The 23873-nt window shown below is 34.2% G+C and overlaps 2 protein-coding genes across 4 annotated transcripts in view; one reads left to right on the top strand and one right to left on the bottom strand.

Annotated features, from left to right (window-relative positions):
* LOC126978807 (uncharacterized) overlaps nt 1-3292 on the bottom strand; it is a 34772-nt gene extending 31480 nt beyond the window's left edge. The window contains exon 1 of the mRNA XM_050827892.1: nt 3122-3292. The gene's annotated coding sequence lies outside the window, so the exon portion shown is untranslated. The remainder of the gene's footprint in view (nt 1-3121) is intronic.
* Nucleotides 3293-6679: 3387 nt separating this feature from the next.
* The window catches only part of LOC126978549 (anoctamin-8), a 42528-nt gene continuing 25334 nt past the window's right edge, over nt 6680-23873 (top strand). The window contains exons 1-10 of one of the 3 annotated variants that reach the window (XM_050827485.1): nt 6680-7052; nt 9881-10009; nt 10421-10550; nt 11159-11264; nt 12236-12374; nt 13099-13215; nt 13558-13664; nt 14633-14736; nt 17829-17910; nt 20938-21090. In XM_050827485.1, the coding sequence (XP_050683442.1) occupies nt 6932-7052; nt 9881-10009; nt 10421-10550; nt 11159-11264; nt 12236-12374; nt 13099-13215; nt 13558-13664; nt 14633-14736; nt 17829-17910; nt 20938-21090 (1188 nt within the window). In that variant the 5' untranslated portion in view covers nt 6680-6931. The remainder of the gene's footprint in view (nt 7053-9880; nt 10010-10420; nt 10551-11158; nt 11265-12235; nt 12375-13098; nt 13216-13557; nt 13665-14632; nt 14737-17828; nt 17911-20937; nt 21091-23873) is intronic. The other 2 variants (XM_050827504.1, XM_050827495.1) reach the window with 2 other exon arrangements.

Genomic DNA, 23873 nt, shown 5'->3' with positions numbered 1-23873 from the left:
ATATATAGATAGAAGATTATTGATAGCTGAATTTATGCTGAGCATAAGCTAAGACAGCCCAATGCAAAAGTTCGCGTTTTATCACACTCAGCTAAGTTTTACGTGAATAAGTCTAAGCATAGTCTGAGTACGATCTATATATCTCATTCATAGACTATGGTACGCCTAATTTGAGTGAAAACGCCCGTTTGAGCGCAATGCCAGTTGTGTACTTCACACAAAATCTCTTGAATTTCTTTGCAGATAATGTGGGTAGGTTTTCCCATGGTGTTTTCTTTCACCGTAAGATAATAATAAAAAAAACATACCTAGATACGTAGCGGTCAGGATTTTTTTTAAAGAAGACGGGGACAAACGAGCGTACAAATGGTCACCTGATGGTATGATCACCACGGCGGATACTCTTAAGGAATCAACCATTGCCAACCTTATAAAGCGTCAAATAAACGTGCACATGAATTCAAAAACCTGCAACACTTTGGTACGGAGGTACAACAACAACACAAGGTGTTGGCAAGCATCAAACCGATAAGACCTTTAGTGTTATGTCTCAAGGAGACGAGCGCAATTGTAGTGCCACTCAGTATTTTTGAGTTTTTCAAGAATCCTGAGCGGCATTGTAATGGCCGGCCCATTTTAGTATCAATAACCATCAGCTGAACGTCATATTCATCTCGTGCCTTATTGTCACAAAAAATACATAAAAAACCTTGGTGAGGGTCAAGATTCTACCACTATTGCGCCACCGACGCTTATATAAACGACCTGATGAGAGGCAACGGCACTAGACTTTGCGCCAATAGCCCAATATACAATCATTAACTAGTTTAACCCGCGTCCGCGTTAAATGCGTATCGAGCTCCTTTTACTTAAAAAATGTCACATTGTGTGTGAAGGGACATCTCAATGATCGAAATCCCTAATTAATAAACTTGAACCAAAAATTAATAAAAGTGGAGAGACAAGTAGATACTTGAGTAATCTAAACAATTTGTTATTTTTAAAGTGATATCCCTCACTTCTGAACGATGGACTTAAACTTATGAACGATGCGGGGCACGAACCCGCGATCTCTCAGGTTCTGTCCGAGCGCTCTTCCATCTGAGCCAACCGTTCGCATGACGTATGAGGAATGAATAGTTCGTAAATTTTGGCATGTCTTGTTGAACTCTCAGGTTGTGGCTCCATCTACAGGATATACTTGACAGTAGATAACCTGCTCAACTCAAATTATTGTTTATTAGGAACTTGACTTGAGATATCACTCTAAAATCTAAACAATGAAACAATAATGGTTTCAGATTTTATCACTCAGACGAACAGAACCCTAGAACATGTGTATATACATATTTTTATGAGAAAAAGGACGAGACAAGGAAGTTGTTCACCTGTATCACTTATCATACATCCTTACAATTGCAATGCAGTGCCACCCAGAATAATTGATTGTACCCAAAATTCTGTGTGGCATCACAATTGTGCTTGTCACTTGGGACAAAATGTGAAAAGTCATTATCCTAGTAATATGTACCAATAATAGCTACAGCATCCTTCGACCGAAACACAATAGTGCTCCTAGCCGACAAAGAAGCCTCCCACCAATAAAGTTATGTAAATTCGCTCATAAGCTGTAAAAAGAGAATTCCAATTTGTTGTCTGCAATTCCAAAAAAGAGAAGAAAAATAATTCTCTGTTTATAGAAATAGAAGTCAAATTTCCAGGCACATTCCTGGATAGATGCTGAAGAGCATAAAAAATAAGTCACACTCAAACCTACATCTGCAATGGAAAGGCTTTCTCCTTGTGTGTGTTTTTAAGAAACATACACTCACCTAAACTAAACATGCTTAAAATTATATTATATTAAAAATTTGCTATTTCTCCATAAATAGTACTATAAACTGTGCTAAAAGTAGACTATATAATGAAATTTTGATACTATCAATAATACTGGTCTTATATAAAAGAAATGTTTTGGAACTTTAGGCAGTAGCAATATGTCTATGTTTCACCCCAAAAAAATGATTTGGATCTTTATTGAGATTAAAGAAAGAAGTTCAGAGAACATGGCTGGAATTTATCAATAGAAAGGTTGTGGTCCTTCAGCATGACAATGCAAGACCACAGACTTTCAAGGTTTTATGCATCCCCATCTTGCACCTTAAGATTTCCAACTTCGCTCCTCAGAATTCTTTACTTCTTTCTTCACATTAAGAGAGGACTGCCAAAACTACTTGAAACATTACACACACACTGTGTCAACTAACTTCATGAAGTATGGTTTTATATTGTGTTTTAGTAGACCTAATTAATCAGTTCTAAGCATGTGACAAATTAAAGCCACCTATACAAAAAAAAAATACATACTTAGCATTTTTAGGCACTCAATCTGAAGCTCGAGAATTATTCATCATGATGGACATTCATAAGTGACAGTTAAAGTAATGAATAACTGTTGATGCTTAAATCAATTTCAACCTTCTATTTCCAGGAAGATGTGTAGCAGGTACCTCCAAAAATACTTTTACCCCCTAAAAACCTGACATCACTCGTGTAATGTAGCTTAAATTACATTATACAATGAACATAGGAATATGATCAATTACCATCAATATTAATTATTCAGTTTTTATATTTTTATTGACATATGAGTGTAATAAGAATTAAACCAATTTTATGATATTCCAATGTAAAAATAAATAGGTAATTAACAAAATCCAAAAATCAATACAATAATTACGCATCGAATCAGAAACTGCAATATAACTGACCTTCATTTGTAAGTGTAAGAATTTTTCCTCAGAGATTTACATGATAAGGAACGCGATGTATACGTAAGCAGACAAATAAAAACATTAGTGACGACAAACTCAGCTGTTTAGCGAACGTATGACGCTCTAACAGCTGCTTTCGAGAAAGTAGGTACGTTCAATGTAATAGCACTGCGCAATAATATTCAGAACAAAGAAACAATATTACATACATCCAGATCAATTAAATTCTCTATTCGAGTATTTTTATAAGTTAATTCGTTTGGAACGGTGCATAAATGTAGTTTTTTTTACAATAAAACATAAAAGAAAGGTCAAATCTCAATATATTATGAATAAATAATTCTTACCTTCACCTGCAATATTCCTTATTATCACTTTGAAAATGTATAACTTTCAAATAACTATTGATTACACTATCGTGGATATAATATGTTGAACTAATAGGTCATTATAATTATTATGGTTTGAAATTTACTGAATTTTAAAAATGCTCTTGTAATCACAACACCACCCTACGAAGAATTAGGACAGATTGGATTGGTAATTTTTTATTAATATCAACTTTAGATCAAGCCTTGACTTTGACGTTCGTCTAAAATACGAATTACAAGCACAGAACACTTTTACTCTAGCGCATTACAAACCCAAACTGTCAATATGACATCTACTAGACACATTAACAGTGAAGACTCAGAGCAATCATCAAGCCTAGAGAAGTAACAACAAGTTGAACTGTACAGACACTGGCTTGACTTTTCTAATCTACGCGAAACGCAATGCGATGAAAAGAGATAGCAATATCTCACTCTGTCTGTCTTGAAAGGCTAAACAATTACTTGGTAACCGTTTTATTTTATTTTGATCACCATGCTGGTGACCATTGCGTGTGTGATTTAAAGTATTTTTACAGCGAAAAATAAGTATGTATTTTTTTGTTTATTTTTTATTATGTTCGTATGCAAAAACGCATTCAATCAAAAATTACATGGCTTGCATTGCTTATGGCTGTTAGAATCGTAGCAGTGAGAAATCAGATGAAGACGGACAATTTTTGATTTGTGTGTTATAAAATATTGGATTTTGAATTTACTTTGTGAAACGCTCATGTTTATACTTCCCGTATTTAAATAAATGAACTCATTTTAGTTATAGCTATTTTTTTAGAAAATATGCTAAATACATATTGGTTTCCTAGTGTTGTGCAGTCACAATGTTGTTATCGATACGATGTACATCGTAGTATACTAAATATGACTGTTTCAAATGAAATACATTATATAACCCAATATAACTACTACCAATTTATATGTTCGTAAAATATTGAGAGCTATAAAAAAATTGCCATGCCCTTTTTATAAAATATTATGTAAAGTAAACAATTTATTTTTCTATCGATTATATTTTTGGAGTTTACTCCTTAATAATCGATTTTCATTTAAGGCACCGACTGTAACAAACTCCATTGGACTAGATTTTGCTTAGTACCTGTTCAAAGACAATAGTTCTTCAGGAGTAAACTCCAGTCGTGCGTCGGAGCTGACACACACTTTTTTTTCATTTTTATATGTGGAAGTTCCCGGCGGAAGAAAAATTGAAAGATGTCTGGATGACCGCTCTATGTAGAAAAAATTGAAAGCCCACAAAGCATTCTCGGCTTAGCTCAAAGCATTTTATTTCAAATTCTTACTTGGAGGATAAGAGAAAAAAAGTTCTTAGCAGAGATAACGCGCTGACCATATACAAAAGTTAACCTACTTATTTACAAAAAGTATCTAATCCAAAATAAGCAACATATAGCTCTTGTTGAAAAAAAGCGCCACCTATCATTTCTCTCTAAGTCTAATTTTTTGATTTTTTTTCTTTATTACAGTTTGGTAATTATTACACCGAAAAGAAAATAAAAATAAAATCACTATTCCAAAAACAAGACTTGATAAACTACATAATTCATTTGATAGTATCAGTGTGCAGTTCTTTAATAAAATTTCAATTATTATTACGTGTCTTCAAAAATCAAAAAAGTTAAAAAGAATCGCCTTATTCAAAAAGCCTACTATACCATTAAAGAATATAATATAGAGTATAAGGTATTATGGTAAATAGACGCTCATGCTCCACCTAACTAGTAATAATTCTTCATATTAAGATTGCATAATCTTATGAATGTAACATTAAATATTAATTTAATATTATATTATTTTAGTTTATTTAGAACCCACTGTACTTGCTTTATGTAGAATCATTTGAGGGCATGCTTTGTGAGCATTAGTTTTTTAGTTATCATGCGTAGTTACGCTATAACATGATTCGTCATGCTCACTGAATGGCATTGCTTGTGGCGACATTTTGTTTTGGGTCATATCCTACTCTCAAATATGTGCAAAGGGAACGATGGCTGATCCATGCGTCAATTCGTGATTGTGGTGCCAGGTCGACCTGTTATAGATCATTGTATTTGTTGAATGCAATTACTAATTATGACAGTTATCACGACCATCATGTTCACTAAGCATCCTTACACAAACAATGAATTTGTAGCTGTACCTACAACCAATAATATCAATACAAATGTCTAATATCTAACTTGTTACGTAATACCTTCGTAGCATTATAGATCGTAGAAATATTAATCGTGCATAATAACTGTAATAAGCGTATGCCGAAAGATTGGTTCTGAAAAGAACATTTTATTTTATATAACGTAATATTAGCTCTGATAAGAATCATTTCATTATGCTGTACATCAACTCATAGAATCATACAGATCACCAGTAGTCAACTCATCGATGTACGAGCATCGGTACGTTCTCTCGACGACCGCAGATATACTCACGTGATCAGTCATATGCTCCTCGTTACACAACCGCACAGCAAGGCCGAGCGTCCTCGAATGACGCGTCGGGACTCGGGGGTCGATCGCTATTCATGCAATTTTAATCAATGAGCGACAGAGTAGGTGCTAAATGCTCATTGACACCGTATGATCGAGGTTCGACGTGAGTTTACACAAACCGCGATCGCTGGCCGGCTTACTGCGATAGCATTAGTTTTAGAGCGAGATAGAACACATAATATTATTCTCAATTCTTATTGAATGAAACGTTTTACTATTGGTTAAAATGTAAGCTTTAGTTTTGGTGTGTATTTTCTGAACTTGTAAATGTTTTTTAAGTAACAATTGTAATTGGGTAACTAGTTTTAAGGATTTTGTATATATATCATGTAACTTTCAAATAAATCATATCTTCCACATATTCCTCACAGTGAATTAGTTGTTTTATTTAATCGCCAAACGCTCAGTCTCTTAAAAATTCAAGCTCTTAATGTTGATGGTAAATAGATAAAAGGTTCAAATGGTGAAGCCAGGTTCATGCATGGTTATAAATCGATCTAGAGATCGATTTTGTTATAACAGTTCCATAGAAATTCAAGCAATGTTTAGTCTTTTTTTTTGTGCATCTGATTCTGATTGCGTTCGTGTAAAATGCTATGCACACTAAGATTTGAATTCGGGTATAAAACCGAATAAAATAGTCCTTCGTTACTCACAAATAGGGTTACGACTGCAGTGTTTTGTCAGAATTCCCTTTAGTGGAGAAACAAACAAATGACATGATCTTTGCTGAGTGCTGTGTGTATTTCGTCAAAAATCGTGAACGCAAATAGTGTTGGTGCCTCGTAAATAATTGATCTTAATCAGAGGCGAGAGAAATAATTTTTCTATCCTTAGAAAAAATATTACGATGGAATATTTTTATGCCTATACGTTGCTCTATAAAGTATATCTGATGTATACACTACTGCTATTTGCAAGATTTAAATGGACGTTGTGCTTAAATTCTCTTTGGATTTAAATTTTAATGTATGCAACACTGGGAATGGCGGCCAAAAAATCAATTTTTGAAAATTTTGGTAAAAAACTGAATTTTGCGCAGTAATTTGAACTTACAGAAATAAATATATTTTTTTAAATAGTAAAGATAATTTAAAATGAAATTAAAGGTTAACATATATTTCATAATGGTCATAATATAAATGGTAACTGGTGCTATAAGTTTCTTTGGACCGCAGTGTTTACTACGCTGTTTTAATCGATGATGTAAGATCATCGAAGGTTAAGGTGTTCCAACCCCGAAGTATTCTTTATTTTTTGAAACATGGATAGTGATACTCTAATTTCTGGAAACAATGTCAAAGAAGAAAATGGAAGCAGTTCTAATTCAACACCAGGAGAGCATAAGTCTTTCACTGAATTTGCGAGGGATAAACTCGATAGTGGTAAACTAATTCATATGAATGTTTTCAATAATTTAGTTTAGTTTCTTTGTTTACGATGCTTGTTAGAGTTTAATGCAATTAGATCCATCACATACACATACTATACAAACATCTAAAGGTACTTATGTATTGTATTCCTAAAAAAAGAAACATTAATACCCTTCATATTTAAAAACATCCTGCTAATAAAATTAGTATTTTAGTTCAGCTTTTAAATTATTGTCCTTAAATAGTCCTCCACCAGAAGTTTTTATTTACCCTTAACTAAGCTTCTATACATATGTTCTCAGTGACTCATATTCTATTACAGTGCTAGATTCCACATTTATTTCTCTACTATCTTAAAACATCCCTACCAATATTACAAATGTGAATGTTTGTTTGTTACACTTTCACACCTTAACCACTCAAACAATTTTGATGAAATTTAGTACAAAGATAGCTTGGAAAAGGGCTTACTTTTTATTGTGAATAAATAAATGGAGGGGTTGAGATGGAGGATGGAAGTTTGTATGGAATTATCGTAGATGACACCATAAAACTATGTATTTAGGTATTTGATAAAAAGTAATTTAAAGTATTTGATTGAGCATATTTTAAACTTTGACCTATGTGGGGATGAAATAGGAAATTAAAGTTCACAGGAAAATACTATTAAAGAGACTGTCCACATTCCCATGGGATATCTGCTGTACCATAGAATGAGCAGTATGTATGTGTATTGTTTGAAAACTATCCCAAAAAATAAAAAAAATCTGCCCAAAGTAACTATACCATGCAGACAAAGTCACAGGTAAGAGCTAGTAATATTATAAACCTACACTATCAATATAACACACCATAATCAATATATGAAACAAATATTATAAAATGTTTAGTTTTAATATTAGATAAATATTGTTATTGGTGGTTTCAGTGTGATATAGAAGCAGGAAACATTTGCCATAAGAAAGTTAAAAAAAAAGTATTCTTCACATGTAAGACTACATACATTATTTTACACCTAACTTAAAAAATATTTTATGTGTTTATAGACCCCAGGGGTGTGCATACCATATAGGCAAGTAGGCAATGCCTACCTCATTATTAACCTAACTAAATATTAAAGTTAATTTAGTTTAATTTGGTTCTGTTATTTTAACCAAACTAATATTGAATCCCTCACTCATAAATTTTCCTAATTACCTACGGTAAATAATGTCCAGGCTCAACTACAACTAGTTACATCTACAGTGCCTACCTTGCTAAGTGTGTAAGAATAATAAATTCTCTAGAATAGTGTGGACCTCTATTTTTTAATTTACTGCCTTGTAATACTTTCTACCATATATATACATGGTAGTAAGTATTATATATTAGAAACCAGCATGTTTATATAAAAGTTTGGCTAACTTTTTAACCGCCTCCAAAAAGGAGGAGGTAATCAATTCGTCGGTATGTTTTTTTTTATGTTTGTTACCTCAAAACTTTCGACTGGGTGAGACGATTTGAATAATTCTTTTTTTATTTGAAAGCTGGTGCTTCCCGTGTGGTCCCATTGTAATTTGGTACAGATCTGACAGTGGCATCCATGAGAAAACCATAAAGTCTTAAAATTGCTATACACACATATAGCAAAGTGGATGATAAATTTACGAATAACTCAATATCGCGCCAACCGATTTTGATGAATCTTTTTTTATTGGAAAGGATATACTTCAAAGATTATGCATAAATATTCTGATTATGGAATCCATGACAAATCGGAACTCATCAATTCTTAGGAGCAAATTAATGATACTCTACCGAATATTTTTCATGCTATCTGGATATTTAAGTCATCTACCATAACATAGTTATGGTCAAGTAATTGTCGTAGTCGAATATGATGACCAATGGTACTCCTTAACGACATACAGTATGGGTGTGATCTGTGGCTGAATTTCTGTCTGTAATCAAATTGTAAAGCGCTTACGTTCATTGCTGCATTGAAAGTTTTTATATATCTACACATATTTAGACAAAATTTTTGGTTAGTGCACTTCAAATTCACTAAAAATCAAAAAAATAAAAAAAAATTTAACAAATAAACAACCGACTTCAAAAACTCTATTCCAAAACAATAGATATAATAATATGCCCTAAAAAGTATTAAATTATTGCGTATTTTTATACAATCTAAATAATTTATCTAATTCTAGATACGATTATTCTAATTTTTGGAGTCGGTGTCATCCAAGATAGGTTTGTAACTACATACATAGTTATAGGTGAGATGTGCTTGAGTCGTGAGGAAGCGAGAGGCGAGAGCGGGTCGCGGCGGAAGGACACCGATTCCAAAAATAATAATTATCGTGACTAATTAATTAGATTGTATAAAAATACGCAATTATTTTTATACTTTTTAGTGCTTATTATATCTATTGTTTTGGAATAGTGTTTTTGAAGTGGATTGTTTTTTGTTAAAAAATTTTTTAAAGGACAACTGTGTATCATGGCATTGGCTTATTTATTGACAATTTGTGATGTGATTATTCTCCTCATATAAAAAATACAAAATGAATAATACTAGAGAAAAAATATGAACAGGTAGTTAAATTTCATAAAAAATATAAATAGAAATATATATATTTTATTATTAGACAGTAAAAGTAAAAAAAAATACATATGGTTCTTATTGTAATTGTGGTGCTGGATAAATAATAGATAGTTTGTATAAGAAAGAGAAAGAAGGACCTCTATTTGTAGCACTAAAAGAGAGATAGACATGATTGCATGTTGTGACTCCTTTTTTTTATATGAGATAAATATTAATTTGTTAATGTGTAATTGAAATGTTAATTTTCTAGCTGGAAGAGAATTACGACGTCGTCTCCCCATAGCAGGCCAAATCGGAGCACAACTGATATATCCTCGGCGCTTGCTGCTGCAGTCAACTCCGACACACCAGGCTGATGTGGTGCTTATATTTCCTAAAGGTAAATACCATAGGTATGAGTTATGTAAGGTTATTAAGTCAGGTTCTTACATCACTTAATAACCTTATGCCATTAATAATAACTAAAATAACTAAAGGTAAATACCATAGACATAAGGTATGTAAGGTTATTAAGTAAGGATCTTACCTTACTTTATAACCATATACCATTAATAATAACTAAACCAACTAAAGGTTATAGACATACACATGAGGTATGTAAGTGAGGTCAGTGGCAAGAGTGGCACCTGGAAAACCACCACAGTCATTGAGCCCCAGCCCCACATTTCAAGTTCATCCACTGCACAGATACATGTAGTTATATTGTATTGTAACACACTGATATCAGATCAATGGCACTTGTTGACTGTGGGTTGATGGCAGACATAAAAGATATCCTATTCACTTGCAGGTATACCAGATGGGATGCTTTTGTGGTTGCTTCAGAAGCTACGAGGTAGTCGGCCCAGGTTGAAGGTGTGCGTGCGACATCACGCCTCGTCCCACTGCTCTGCGTTCTATATTACAGCTAGCGACGATGTGTGAGTACATGCATTGAAAACTAAACTGAATACATAGACTATTGTGAAATATATCTCGAAAATGTCTGACATGACTTTGATACAATTGACTACATGGGATTTCAGGATTACTATTTCCGGGATTCAAATATTTTTATTCAAAACTTTCATTCTCAACCTGTGGTGTGTAAAATAATGAGTCAAATACCCAATTCTTTTATTAAAGACATTGAGCCATGCACTCTTTTTTACAACACACAATTTTAAAGTATTTCTTGCAGGAAAAATTACGTGATATTAGCCGACACTACTATCTCTCCCATATAAGATTGGTTGAGATTCGGATTAACCCGGTTGTATTTTGGTTTGATCAATGTGAGTGTTGGTGTAATTAGTAAACGTAGTGTATTGTGATCGGGGACGGTTCTGATGCGTTGTGACTCAGATCATGCCATCACTGTTTCGCGGACGATTCCAGAAGAGATGCTTCTGGTAATTGTAGCTTTACTACATATACAAATATGTTGATACAACTTTACCGCGCGGCGGGTGATCCTGTTTTCGCTTGGGTAAATTTTTTGATCCTTCTCAAGATAGATGACTTTTGAGTTTGAGTGATTTTGTTACAGTCTTTTACAAACCGCCGAAGAAATGCACTTGCCGAAGCTTCTGAAACCAGAATTTGGCGGAGGATACAAAGAGTTCACTGTGAGAGATATGCACTGCTTTCAAAAGGTATGCTATATAATATTATGTTTAAAGAGATATTTTAGAGCCTCTTTTCAAATGTTTTTCTCTCATTTTAATAATGGTCTTTGAGTGTGTCTAACATTGATTAATATTATGATCATTTCCATTTAATAGGGGAAGAAAAAGAATCTGAAGTATAGATGTAGAACTACAATGTATGTTTGAACCAGATAATATTCTAATTAAAACTAAGAAATAAATAGAAGAAGAGATAAGAATGCCTTTGTGACGGTGCTGACATATTTTTCTGACTGAACGACCTCTCTTCAACCAATTTACCTGTATACGAGGCATCTTCGGTTATCAAGTGTAAAGTAGATCCTTTAGATGGAGCCACAGCCTGAGAGTTGAACAAAATATACCTCAATTTAGGATCCATGTGTACTCGAATGGTTCGCTTAGTTGGAAAGAGTGCTCGGACGGAACCCGAGAGGTCGCCGATTCGAGACCCGCATTGTTCATAAATTTTGGTTGCAAATTTAGTTTGTATAATCCCAGAAGTGAGGGATATCACTTTAAATTAACAAAATATTTTGTTTTACTATGTTACGTCGAATAAGTGACTTAAAATCGTATTTCGAATAAAAATATTTAAATTTGAATTGGTAACTAAATAAATATAAACTAAAATTTACAAAACAAATATGTTACGAAATTTTAAAAAAATGTTAAAAAACGTTTGTGTGGGAAAGGTTACTACAGCATAAACGATTTTCTTAATGATACCACAGACGGGGAATTAAGCGAACACCCTCAGGTTCTTTAATTATAAATGTTTATTGTATGATATTACATTGTAATCCATATTTTTATAACAAAAAAAGTAACTCAGTGGTTACTTGCACCCGTTTTTCTCAAGTCAGAGGCAGCCTATTTTGAATGGGTGGTAGTTTTTGACATTCAATAATTGATTTTGAATCCTATTTTGATTAAAAATATTTGAATTTGAATAACAGAGTACGTCAGGAGGCGAACTGTTGAACAGTCAAGAGAGAAGTGCCCTAGTGAAGTACGTCCTGGAAGCAGCACGTGCCGAGCCGGGAGACGAACACGCCCTGGAGCCAGCGATGACCCTGCGGCCCGGACAGAGCATCGGTAACCTAGCTGACATTCATTGTATCTTAAAATCACCTTTATTCTTTCTATATTACTCATAATCTGCTGACGTATAATTTTTTTAAACAGTATTAAGTATATTAGCCAAAATACTTGAGCCGAAAATTAATATTTTATTAAAAACGCGTGATTATAATTGAATGTTTGCAGTGATTATTTGGTAAACTTTATGATAATTTTCACCCGAAGATTTATAGAATGACGTTTTCAAGGGGACGTGTTCTGATAAGACAAGTGAATGTGATATTCGCATTAATTAAAGAAATATCCAATAATCAATAAAATAACACCAAAGCAAAAGCAAAGGGTTGCGTTGCGTAGCTAGTAAAATTACTGGGCAAATCAGACTTAACATCTTATGTCTCAAGGTAACGAGCGCAGTTGTAGCGCCGCTCAGAATTTTCGTATTTTTCAAGAATCCTGAGCGGCATTGCATTGTAATGGGCAGGGCGTATCAATTACCATCATCTGAACGTCTGGCTCGTCTCGTCCCTTATTTTCATAAAAAAGCAACATCTGATAATCGTATTGTGAATGTTGCTGTTACCATCCCATATGTAATGAAATCAAAAACAGTTGCACAATACATCCTTGAACAAGCTAATGATTTACAATTTTACAGTAGCGGCTCAAAGAAGCTTAATTACTTTACATCCATAGTACTGCTTTAAAGAAACTAATGGCTTACATACCATTTATATAGTACCGGCGTGCGTGAGTCGCGGTGTCATCTCGAGCATGTTTCCCTTGCACGACCACGCCGCTTTGGACTCGCTAAGAAAAAAATGGGTCAAGACGTTCTTCTCGCCACAGCCTCTCGGTGAGTATTGTTAAACTACCCTGTGTGTAACAATTATGAAATAATTTCTGTATAATGAGCAAATCGAATCACATAACAATATATGATGCATTTTTAAAATGTTTTGGTAAAGCATTTTTTTGGCTGGCGGCCATTTTGGAAGTCGGCATCTTAAGGTTTCTATTATTAATTGTATTGTTATTATTAACTGTTAAAATACAGCCGCTAACTATATAAACCAACACGGTGAATTCCAAAATTGTTGACTTGACTGGTTTTTCATTTCAATTCAAAATCTGGTGAGGCCAGATGAGATGGTTGGTCAATTGCAAATATTAATATTATAATCATTGCGCTTTTCAGATGAGATCTGTGAATATTTCGGTGTCAAGATAGCAATGTACTTCGCATGGCTCGGTCATTATACACAGTCGCTCACAGTTCCAGCATTTGTTGGAGTCGTTTTCTGGGTAAGTTCCTAGGAGTAAACTCGAATTCTCCCGGATTTAATTTTATTAGTAAATGTCGGATATCTCAATAGCTATAGGTATCTACCAGCTTCAATTGCGCTATCGCGTTCATCTTGTATTTCAACTTTTAGTTAGTCTTACATAATGCGTTGAGCTTGACTTGTACCATTTTTATATAGAAGAAGAGGACAAATGAGCATATGTGTCAACTTATATGAAGTGGTCACCGCTGCCCACACGCTCTTGAAACACCAGTGGTATCACAGGAGCTTTTTTTAATGTACCCATCGTATATACTTTTTTTTTTATTTGTGTAGTTGGGCGTGTGGCATATAGTTTAACTACATTTTGTTTTTATGGAAGATTAAAATAAACGAGCGTACAGGTCACTTGATGTTAAAATTAAATGTGATTTTTATTTAATTTATTTATTAATATGGTTTACATTTTATTTTACGCCAGATTCACCAGAATTCACATTCATATTACAGTTAGAGATGCAGACCCAATTACAAGAAACACAGTTTGTGTTTAAAACAATATCGCTTGGTATGCATACGGATTAATTGTATAAAAATATGGAAACATAATTATTTCGAAAATTTTGAATGCAAATTACTTTTAAATTAGGTAAAGAATCAGAATATAAGAATCGCATTCTGGACAGTAAGCCGTTTTGACCAAAATTGATCCTGGCGTTCATTACATACAAGGGCCTGTAATTACTTCATCTATAATAGGCCTGGGGACAGTCAATATATCTGTTTTATCATCTCTACAACTGCCCATTTTTTTAATTTTGCTGTTTAACATAACTTAACGGTATGCCTTAGTGCAAAAATTATATGACATTAAATATGATATATTCTAGTTATGTGTCTTCGACATAGTCATATATTTTTATGCTCCATTAGAGTTTTTTAACACATTTGTATTATACTTAACTCTCCAAACTTACATTATTACAGATATGGATAGGAACAGCCAGTGATTACTGGAAGGACATAGCGCAGGTCCTGTTCTCGCTATTCAACGTGCTGTGGGCTTGTGTCTATCTGGAGACCTGGAAGAGGTACATATTTATAAATCATAGTAAACTATTGTACTCGCTTGTAATTTTTAATGGCGCCCCTTCACAATCGGCGATAACACGAGCACAATCGTGATCAACCGATCATCGTCTATAATCGTCGTAGTGATCGCGGCGATCGGTCACCTGTCGGTTTTTCGAGCACGCATCCAAGGGATTTTGTGTGTAGTTGCGTGCACGTGCCCACACGATCGCCGGTCATTCATTCACTGGAGGACACTGGACAATAAGCGAAGCCGTACGTACTTCACCTCGTCGCGGTGTTGTTGTTTTCCTTTTATTTACATACCGCAAGTATGATACATTGACTACTGTGTGGTCAAATGAAGAAACATTTAAATTCATAGAACTTTATCAGAACTACCCAGAAATATGGAATCCCAAACGTAAAACTAAGGTAGGTACTCAGATAATTATCGTTACTATATTTATAATTGCTCACCAATATTATTAAGTCATAAAATAAATTATGGCCATCTTGAAGGACTGCGGCTCAATAAATGATCACGGACGATCGTGTGGATGTACACGATGATCAACGATTAACTCACCGATGACAGACGATCATACGGTCATCGCCGATAGTGGAGAGGAGGCTTAAGGTTCCATTCTTATCTAAGTACGTGTATCTGTCATCGTTCTGTTATTTTATGAAACAGAAATTTTGATACGTGGCCACTAGTTTTATTTTAAAAGGAATTTGAAAATAATGGATCGCAAAATTTGTGTTACTAAACTGATATAAAAAAAAATGGTAAATATGGGCACTGTGCAAATAATAAACACCGTTGTTATAAACTTTAATGGTTCAAAAATAATAGATTTCTGTATAAGTGTCAAAAACATGGAACAAACATTAGTATTTACCTCAGATTATTATGCGTTTAGATATGCTGTGACAGCTGAGAAAGCGTCGAAAAAAAATTGAGTTAACCTCTATTTTGAGCAATGCACTCTCATACAAAGTGTCATACAAATCGCGAGTATAATACGTAGCTTGTCACGCAACCTAAAGCAATAAACCTGGCCGGTTTCCATTGGTTTTCTAGCAGTAAGAGGCTCTATCTAGACGTATAAATAACTAGGTATTTACCATAGACTTATAATATGCTTGCGTATAGACAGAGTGTGCGAGAGAGAACAACATCTCTAATGAAGATACACCAAGTTAGAAACGGAAAGAGAATTTATTGTTACTGTAACCAATTTGGATTGACAAGTCATAAAGTTTTTAAAATTAAACACTGACATCTACTATATACTTGCCACTGGACTGGCGGCTGTCAAATTGCTTTTGTGCTTGTTTGCTGTTAGAGAAGCGTTACTAAAACTAGTGATGGCAACCTCAGCAAACATCGATAGATGGAGGGAAACTATTATGAAAAAAAAAATGTGTACTTTATTAAGTTGATTCTTGAAGTATAAATAACACGGAAAACGAATGAAATTAATTAGTATTGTACGTTCCTTCGCAGCCATTTGTATTATACGTCAAAATTACTTCTCTGGACGCTCGCGAGTGGCGCTTCAAATAGGCACAAATAATTTGCTGTCAAACATATGGAACAGCCTGTCCAGTGGTAGTCAGGTGGTCTTAGATAACGCACACAATGACAAAATTGGTCAAGTATTATCGGGTTGTCAGGTGGTCTATACGGTAGTATATTCTAATGATATGGTACTTACAACTACAACATTGATTTACTATTTACTTTTATTTGAACCTCATATTGCCTATCGGCGGGTTTTCATTTTTATAATAATATTAGCTGAGCCGAAAGGCTCTGTTCTGTCATGAGAAAAAAAATGACGTAAGTACCTAATTTTTAAAAAATAACTTATGTAAAATGATTCGGATTAATATAGTATTTGTGTAAACAGCTTTTATATTACCGCTTTACAAGAATAAGATAAATGCGTTCGCGGATTTTTTTATACAATATAAGATACACAATTCCATCATATATTATTTTGTTATATTTCAATGGGTTAGACAGCGTCGTGTTTGAAAGCTCCCAGGACGTCTTATTTTTTCCGACACCTTTTTTACGACAGTAAGAGACGAAACGAGCAGGACGTTGAGCTCATGGTCATTGATACTCTACTCAGGATTCTTGAAAAACTCTAAAAATTCTGAACGGCACTACAACTGCGCTGATCACCTGGAGACGTAAAATGGTCTCATTTGCCCAGTAATTTCACTTCCTCCAACATATTATATCGTTAATGTATACAAAATATACACAAAAACGAAACAAATTATCTACTAAAATCTTCCTCGAGAATCATGTTTCCATTGGTAAAAACATGCATGCATGACATTCGGTGCCTACTTGCACCTTTTTGAGTTTATCATCAACATACAGACAGACATACGCGGCGGAGGACGTTGTTTTATATTATGTAGTATGTTTTATATTATGTAGTATATGTATTACTTTTTATGAAATTATTTATATTAAGTAGGCACGACTCATATATTGGATGCAGCACCTTACAAACTAATTTGTTATGTATATAACAGCCATTGTAAAATATTCTATTTGATTGTAAATATTGGCCGTTGAGTTTGTGTATGTTCTTCTCAAAGCTCAAGTTTTTCCGAACATATTATGGTAAATTCAGTAATTTAAAACAAATATTTGTAGTGACGATTCAAAGCGCTTAGTTTAGCATAATTAAATAAAGTTTATTTATCTACACCCATGCTTTATATCCTCTATTAAAGATTCTAAACCAGCTAGGTTATTGATTAGATCACCCAAACGAGTGTTCTAATGAAATTCAGTATAAAATTATAACTCACGTTCGGTTACTAGGACTGGCTTTTTTAATTTTAGCAGTACGCTTACTGTTTCAGAATCTTTTATAAAGAATTCATATTATGGGTGTAGATTAAGTCTTGTATGCAACTGTGGATAATTAGGTATAAAAACACTCATGTGATACTATTATCACCTTTTTACACAACAGTTCCATAATTAACTATTACCTAATTTTGACTTGTGATATAAAATCATTGTGAAAACAAGCTTCTTAAATTACAATGCAATAACAAAATTTCAAATTTTCAGATATTCAAATGTGTTGGCGTACAGATGGGGCACCCTTGATCAACGAGACGAGTTGCTTGTAGAACCGAGGCCGCTATTTCAAGTGAGTGTTCTATCTTATTCTATATAAATATAATGAAAATGGTCTTTGTTTGAGGCTCAATCACGCCTAAACCACTGATCGTATCGACATGAAACTACCACCATTCGATACGAAATTTATCCTAGATGGATTTTTTTTATTGACACACACAAATCATGTTGCCCCAAACTAGGCAAAGCCTGTACTATGGGTCAGGACAACGATATAATTAATACAATATACTTACTTAAACATACATAAATACATATAAACATCCATGACTCGGAAACAAACATTCATATTCATCATATAAATGATTTCACCTACCGGGATTCGAACCCGGGATCTCTAGCTTAGTAGTTAGGGTCACTAACCATTCGGCTGTATGGTTTATGTCTACTTATTTATCGAATTCCAACGTTCCTTCCTTTTAAAATTCGCACAGCCAAGGGGGCGGGAACGGCTAGTAACATAATATTTAAAGATACCGCAGCATTTATGGGTAACTTTAGATACAGCGCCTCCAAATGCTGGAATGATTTGTTGCCACCTATTAAAGATCAAAAAAGTTTTGTTCTCTTTTAAAAACAAACTAAAAATCAGAAAATAAACAGCAATAATAAAAATGAAAATATGTCCTATTTAATAAAATAAAAATAAAAAATCTTTTAAAACTCGTATTCGAATTCAATATTTTTAGTTTCTTCTCTTTTTCTACTAATTTTAAACGGTCACTTTTAAGACTTACAACAAAAGGAACCATGTTGTCTACAGCTGCTGTCAACAGGTCGACTTGGTAGGTACCTACTGAAAATCAGTGTTGGAAATCAATTCCAAAAATGCTGAGTGGGTGGTCCTTTTCATGACGTCGTATTTTTTATTTGTTAATTTTACTTGGTTTAAATGTTTTGTGATTTCATGAATAAATGCATACTTTACTTTACTTAGCATCAAAAGAAATATATATACACTGGCCTTCAAAAGTAAGTATCACACTTTTAAAATTGGGATAACGTTTTAAGTTCACAAGATATACTTTCGAAATAAAAAGGACTCCAAAGAGAATTTAATTTTGTACATAAAAACTTTATAGTCGGTAAACTTCTTTTAAGAATAGGCAGAAAAAAAAATTTAAAAAACTAAACCATTCCTTTTTCAAAGTAGACGTTTCCGAATTTCAATTTTACCATTCACATTTTTCTTTCTGTTTTAAATTTTTTTCAAGATCGATGGGTCTTGTTTTAAAAATTTATGCTAAAAAGCACATAACATTTATTTATCATAACTGAAAGAGGCAGTTGAAGAATGTGCTAGGATCATGGCTTTTCTCGAAATAGGCATCAGTATGTGTCGCACTGCAAGAATGGTGGGTGTGACGGTACGAACGGTCCAGAAGGTAAAGCGAAGGTACGAAGAGACTGGACACCATCTGAGGAGCCCTTGTAATGGCAGACCCAGGTGTACCAGTGCCCGAGAAGATCGTTATATTATTTCCACTGTGTTAAGAAATCGCCACCAAAATGCAGTTGAAGTCCAGCAACAGCTACTTCAGACCCGGAGGGACTACATTAGTGACAGTACAGTGAGAAGAAGACTTGCTGAAGCAAATTTGAAACCCCGAAGACCAGCGAGTGGCCCAAACCTCGAGAGACAGCATCGAGTAGCGAGACTGCGATACTCCCGTGAACACATGCAGTGGGATGAAGAAGAATGGTCAAGAATTTTGTTTGCAGTTGAGTCTCGATTCTCCCTTTACACTTCTAATGGAAGGCGAAGTGTTTACAGGCGACCTGGTGAGCGATAACTTCAAGCCTGCATCTCAGAAAGAGTCCAATATGGTGGAGGCAGTGTACATGTATGGGCTGGCATATCTTCAGAAGGTCGCACAGAGCTAGTAGCCATAGAAAATGGCACCCTCACTGGGCAAAGATATGCTCAAGAGATTCTCAATGAGTATGCAGGGCCGTATTTAGCAAATATGGGTGATGGATCGATGCTGATGCATGATAATGCCCGGCCACACACGGCTCATATCGTACAAGAGTATATTCAGGAGGTCGGTATAAGCGTGATGGCTTGGCCATCAAGAAGTCCTGATCTCAACCCGATTGAACACGCCTAGGATGAGCTTGGGAGGGTAGTCAGAAATCGCAGACCACCACCTACTACCCTCAGGGCACTAAAGCAGGCCCTGGTAGAAGAATGGGAGAATATTCCCCAACATCGGCTCCGAAACCTAGTGTTCAGTATGCCAAACCGGCTCGAAGCTGTAATCAGAGCTCGAGGAGGCAATACCAGTTATTAAAAATTAAATAACATGTAATACATTTTAGTTGAATTTTTTTACGCTAAACTAAAAATGTCTATTTTCATTGTTTTATCTTTTTTAAGTTAAAAATGTTACTAATGTATTATTTTAGTTTTTAAGAATTAAAGCCTATAAAATTTGCAACAAAACGTTTTTAATCTTAAATACCTTCTAATCTTAAATACCTCTACCTTCTAATAGTTAAGAAAAAAAAATAATTTGAAAAGTGTGATACTTACTTTTGCAGGCCAGTGTAGATTCTCTTCAAAAAGGAATAGCAAAGTGTAAAGAATTAAGTGAATGTGCATCAAATATTTGCTTGCTTTTAAAAAATGGGCTTATACCTTATATTACAACCAACGTTACACAAATAAAACTGAAAACAAAATTTTATTAACGATGCGGGTATAATGACAATAAGGGACGAGACGAGCGGGACATTCAGCTGACGTAATTGATACGCCCTGCCCATTACAAAGCAGTGCCGCTCAGGATTCTTAAAATATCTAAATACTTTGAGCGGCACTACAGTAATTGCACTCGTCTCCTTGAGGCATAAGATGTTAAGTCTCGTTTGCACAGTAATTTCACTAGCTACGGCGCCATTGAGATACTAGACACAATAATGCTTACACATTACTGCTTCACGGTACAAACAAGTGCCGTTGTAGTACCCATAATCTAGCTGGCATCCCGTGCGCTGGTTACCAGTGGGATAAGTTGATTGTTGTGTGACACAGGGTGAGATGAGTGTGAGCCCGGTGACGGGGCGGCCCGAGCCGCACTACCCCGCGTGGCGCCGTCGTGTGTGGAGACACACCGTCTCCTTGCCCGTCATGAGTCTGTGTCTGGCCGTCGCAGCCGGCGCCACCTTCGCGATACTGCGCGCACAGGTGATCACTTTTATGGAAGTTATTGACAGAACGAGCAGAAGATCCACCTCGTGTTAAGCATGATCATCTTGCCATTAAATATGACATCCACTTGGATAGACGGCGTCCATCCAGTTTGATTCTTATTCAAATACCATTTTTTTTTTCAAAATAGGATTTAAAATCACTTCTCGTTTGCCTACGAAGTCCGAACTGACGAGAACTGGCTCATAAAACACAGCGGGCTTTTTTAAAATAATATTTCGTTACAAAATAATATCGTACAATAAAATTAATTATTTAAACAGCCTGAGGGCGGTCGCTCCATTCCCAATCTGTGGTATCCTTAAAAAAGTCACTTATGTGATATGCAGAATCTGGCCATCGAGTCATAGCAGACAAAATAAGCGGGAATTAGAAAAATTGGGCTCGCAACATTGAAAATTATGTGGGAAAATAGTTTTGATAATTTGATTATTTCTGAGTTTCCTTATATAATAACTATAATTTTATGAATAATTATTTATTTGGTTTCATTAACGGTTCCAATGCAGTATCTGATATCCTATCCCTCTCTTTATAATTATTTTCTACATTTATTACGTGACCTGTATAATTTTTCCAGTCTACTGGAGTACCTGAAAAACAGTCTTTTATTTTTTTTTATATTTTTGCCTTGTCCACTCCTAAATATCTGCTAGCTATTTTTCTTTGAAATTCAATAGCATTAAGGATACAGTGATAACCGGTAATTTTGTCACTTCTTGACCATACTATTTTAACAGTTCCTCTGTTTGACATAAACGTGCTCGTTTATTTTCTTTAATAAGATGCAGTAGTTCAGCCTTAATAAAGTATTCATCAAATGGTATAACAGATATTTAATTTTTTGATGTAACCATTTCATGAATTTGCTTCTATTCATGTCATCGAGGTTATCTGCCATTTTTTGGTATCAACCAACATTGCATTAAGAACAAACCCTTTATCTGATCCAGCAGAACTATAATGTGCCGTTTATCTGAAAAGATTTTTCCGATCACGAAGCTGGTTATAGGACTTTGCCAGGATTTTTTTCGTTTATAGATTTGGTGAACATTAGTTTCATCACTATAAACTATTACTTTTCCTCCCAAGCCCATCTCGTTATTTGTTCTGAGATAAGTATGTCTCTATTGCACTTATTTCAATTTTTCTATAGAGCGAATAGCTCTCTCATTTTAATTGGTTTTAAATATAAATCCATTTTAATGCAACAACTGACGAAGTGTTTCTCGGCATCCATTAAATTCAAAAGATTCTCGTAGATCTGTATGTAAGCTTTTTAGTGTCTGAACTTGTTCCTTAACACAATAAAATTCATTTACTTTGTTTCGTATCGCTCATATGTCAAAAGTGTCGATTTAAGTGGACGTTTTATATCTGGTGTGTTCCACTTGTCTTAATTTAATGAACTTTTTTTTATTAAAAATAAAGTTCTTAAACTGACCCCTAGATAAAGAGTATTTAGATACAAATATGTAATGATCATAGGTTACTTTATAATAATAATTATCATTTTGACAAACATTTTGTACATCAATTATTATTAATCATATTATGTTGTCAACAAGGTAACAGTAAGTAAAACCTGTCAAGTTTCTAGTTACTATCATTGTCAATTATTCTTAGAGTTTCCACATTTTTTAATTTGATTGCTTTTTCCTTGATCGTCACCAATACTATCTAAAACCAAAATGCGTTATATTGTGACACATAAATTAACATAAAGAAACTATATTCCAAGTATCAAATAGTTTTGAGTTACGTATCTGCAATTGAAATGATTTCATCGAAAATATGACAATTTTCTTCTTGTGTTTGATTTGCATTACTTTTAACACGATTGTAGTTATATTTATCATTGTAAATAACAAGCTACGACTATTGCTTTTAACTTCCAGTTTGCTCACGTTGCCATATGGCAACGGCATGAGACCACAGTGTAGTACGCTATTATGAAGTTAGCACACAAGACATTAATAAGTTTTGCCATATTAAATACGAGAAATAACAAAAAACACACAGTTGCGTTGTTAGAATTTTATACTATAAAAAAAATATAGTGTTGTCAGATTCAGAATGCATTGAAAGTCGACTGTAACGACTCGCTGGCCAGAGTCTAGTAAAGTTTAAAAAGTCTAGTAAAGTAAAACAAAAACGTTTTTTATTTTATTTTTTTGATTTCGTATTTGTTTTTCTGGGATCATGCCGAAAAACCTTGCGCATCGCATGCATATGTTGCAAAATAATTTAATAAAATACTGGGAGAGTCGTGCGCCGTTACTTCTCTCTATAGATCATTTGTTTCCGAAGAAATAATTTGATGATGTGAAAAATTATTATTGTGAATAAATCAATTAGAAAATAATTTTTTATTTATTTATACATTTTTATAATAAAGTCCCAGCCACTGCTCAGGCATTATCTATAAATAAATTTCAATGTTATATTTAAAAAAATGGCTCTATCGTAAATCCTACTACTCCACAGCTGAATATCTAAGTGATCCGACAACTTGGTACTAGACTATGATTATTCTATAGCAATAGCAGTACAATATTGTATATTTGATTAAAAAGAGCTCAAAATAAAAGAATGCTGGTAGAGTTTCTTGCGCCGCTTCTTCTCTCTCAGAGCGCCATTTGTTTGCGAAGCGGTAGTACTGTCTAGTATTTTAGAAATGACATCAAAATGAATTATGAAGGAATCAATTTTGAAAATAAAAAGCCTTTTATGCCTTTAATGACTAGGTACTACATTTT

The sequence above is a fragment of the Leptidea sinapis genome, chromosome 3, assembly GCF_905404315.1.
Source record: "Leptidea sinapis chromosome 3, ilLepSina1.1, whole genome shotgun sequence".
Classification (NCBI taxonomy): Eukaryota; Metazoa; Arthropoda; class Insecta; order Lepidoptera; family Pieridae; genus Leptidea; species Leptidea sinapis.
Note: the sequence above shows the minus strand (reverse complement) of the source record. Positions and strands in the feature narration are given on the sequence as shown.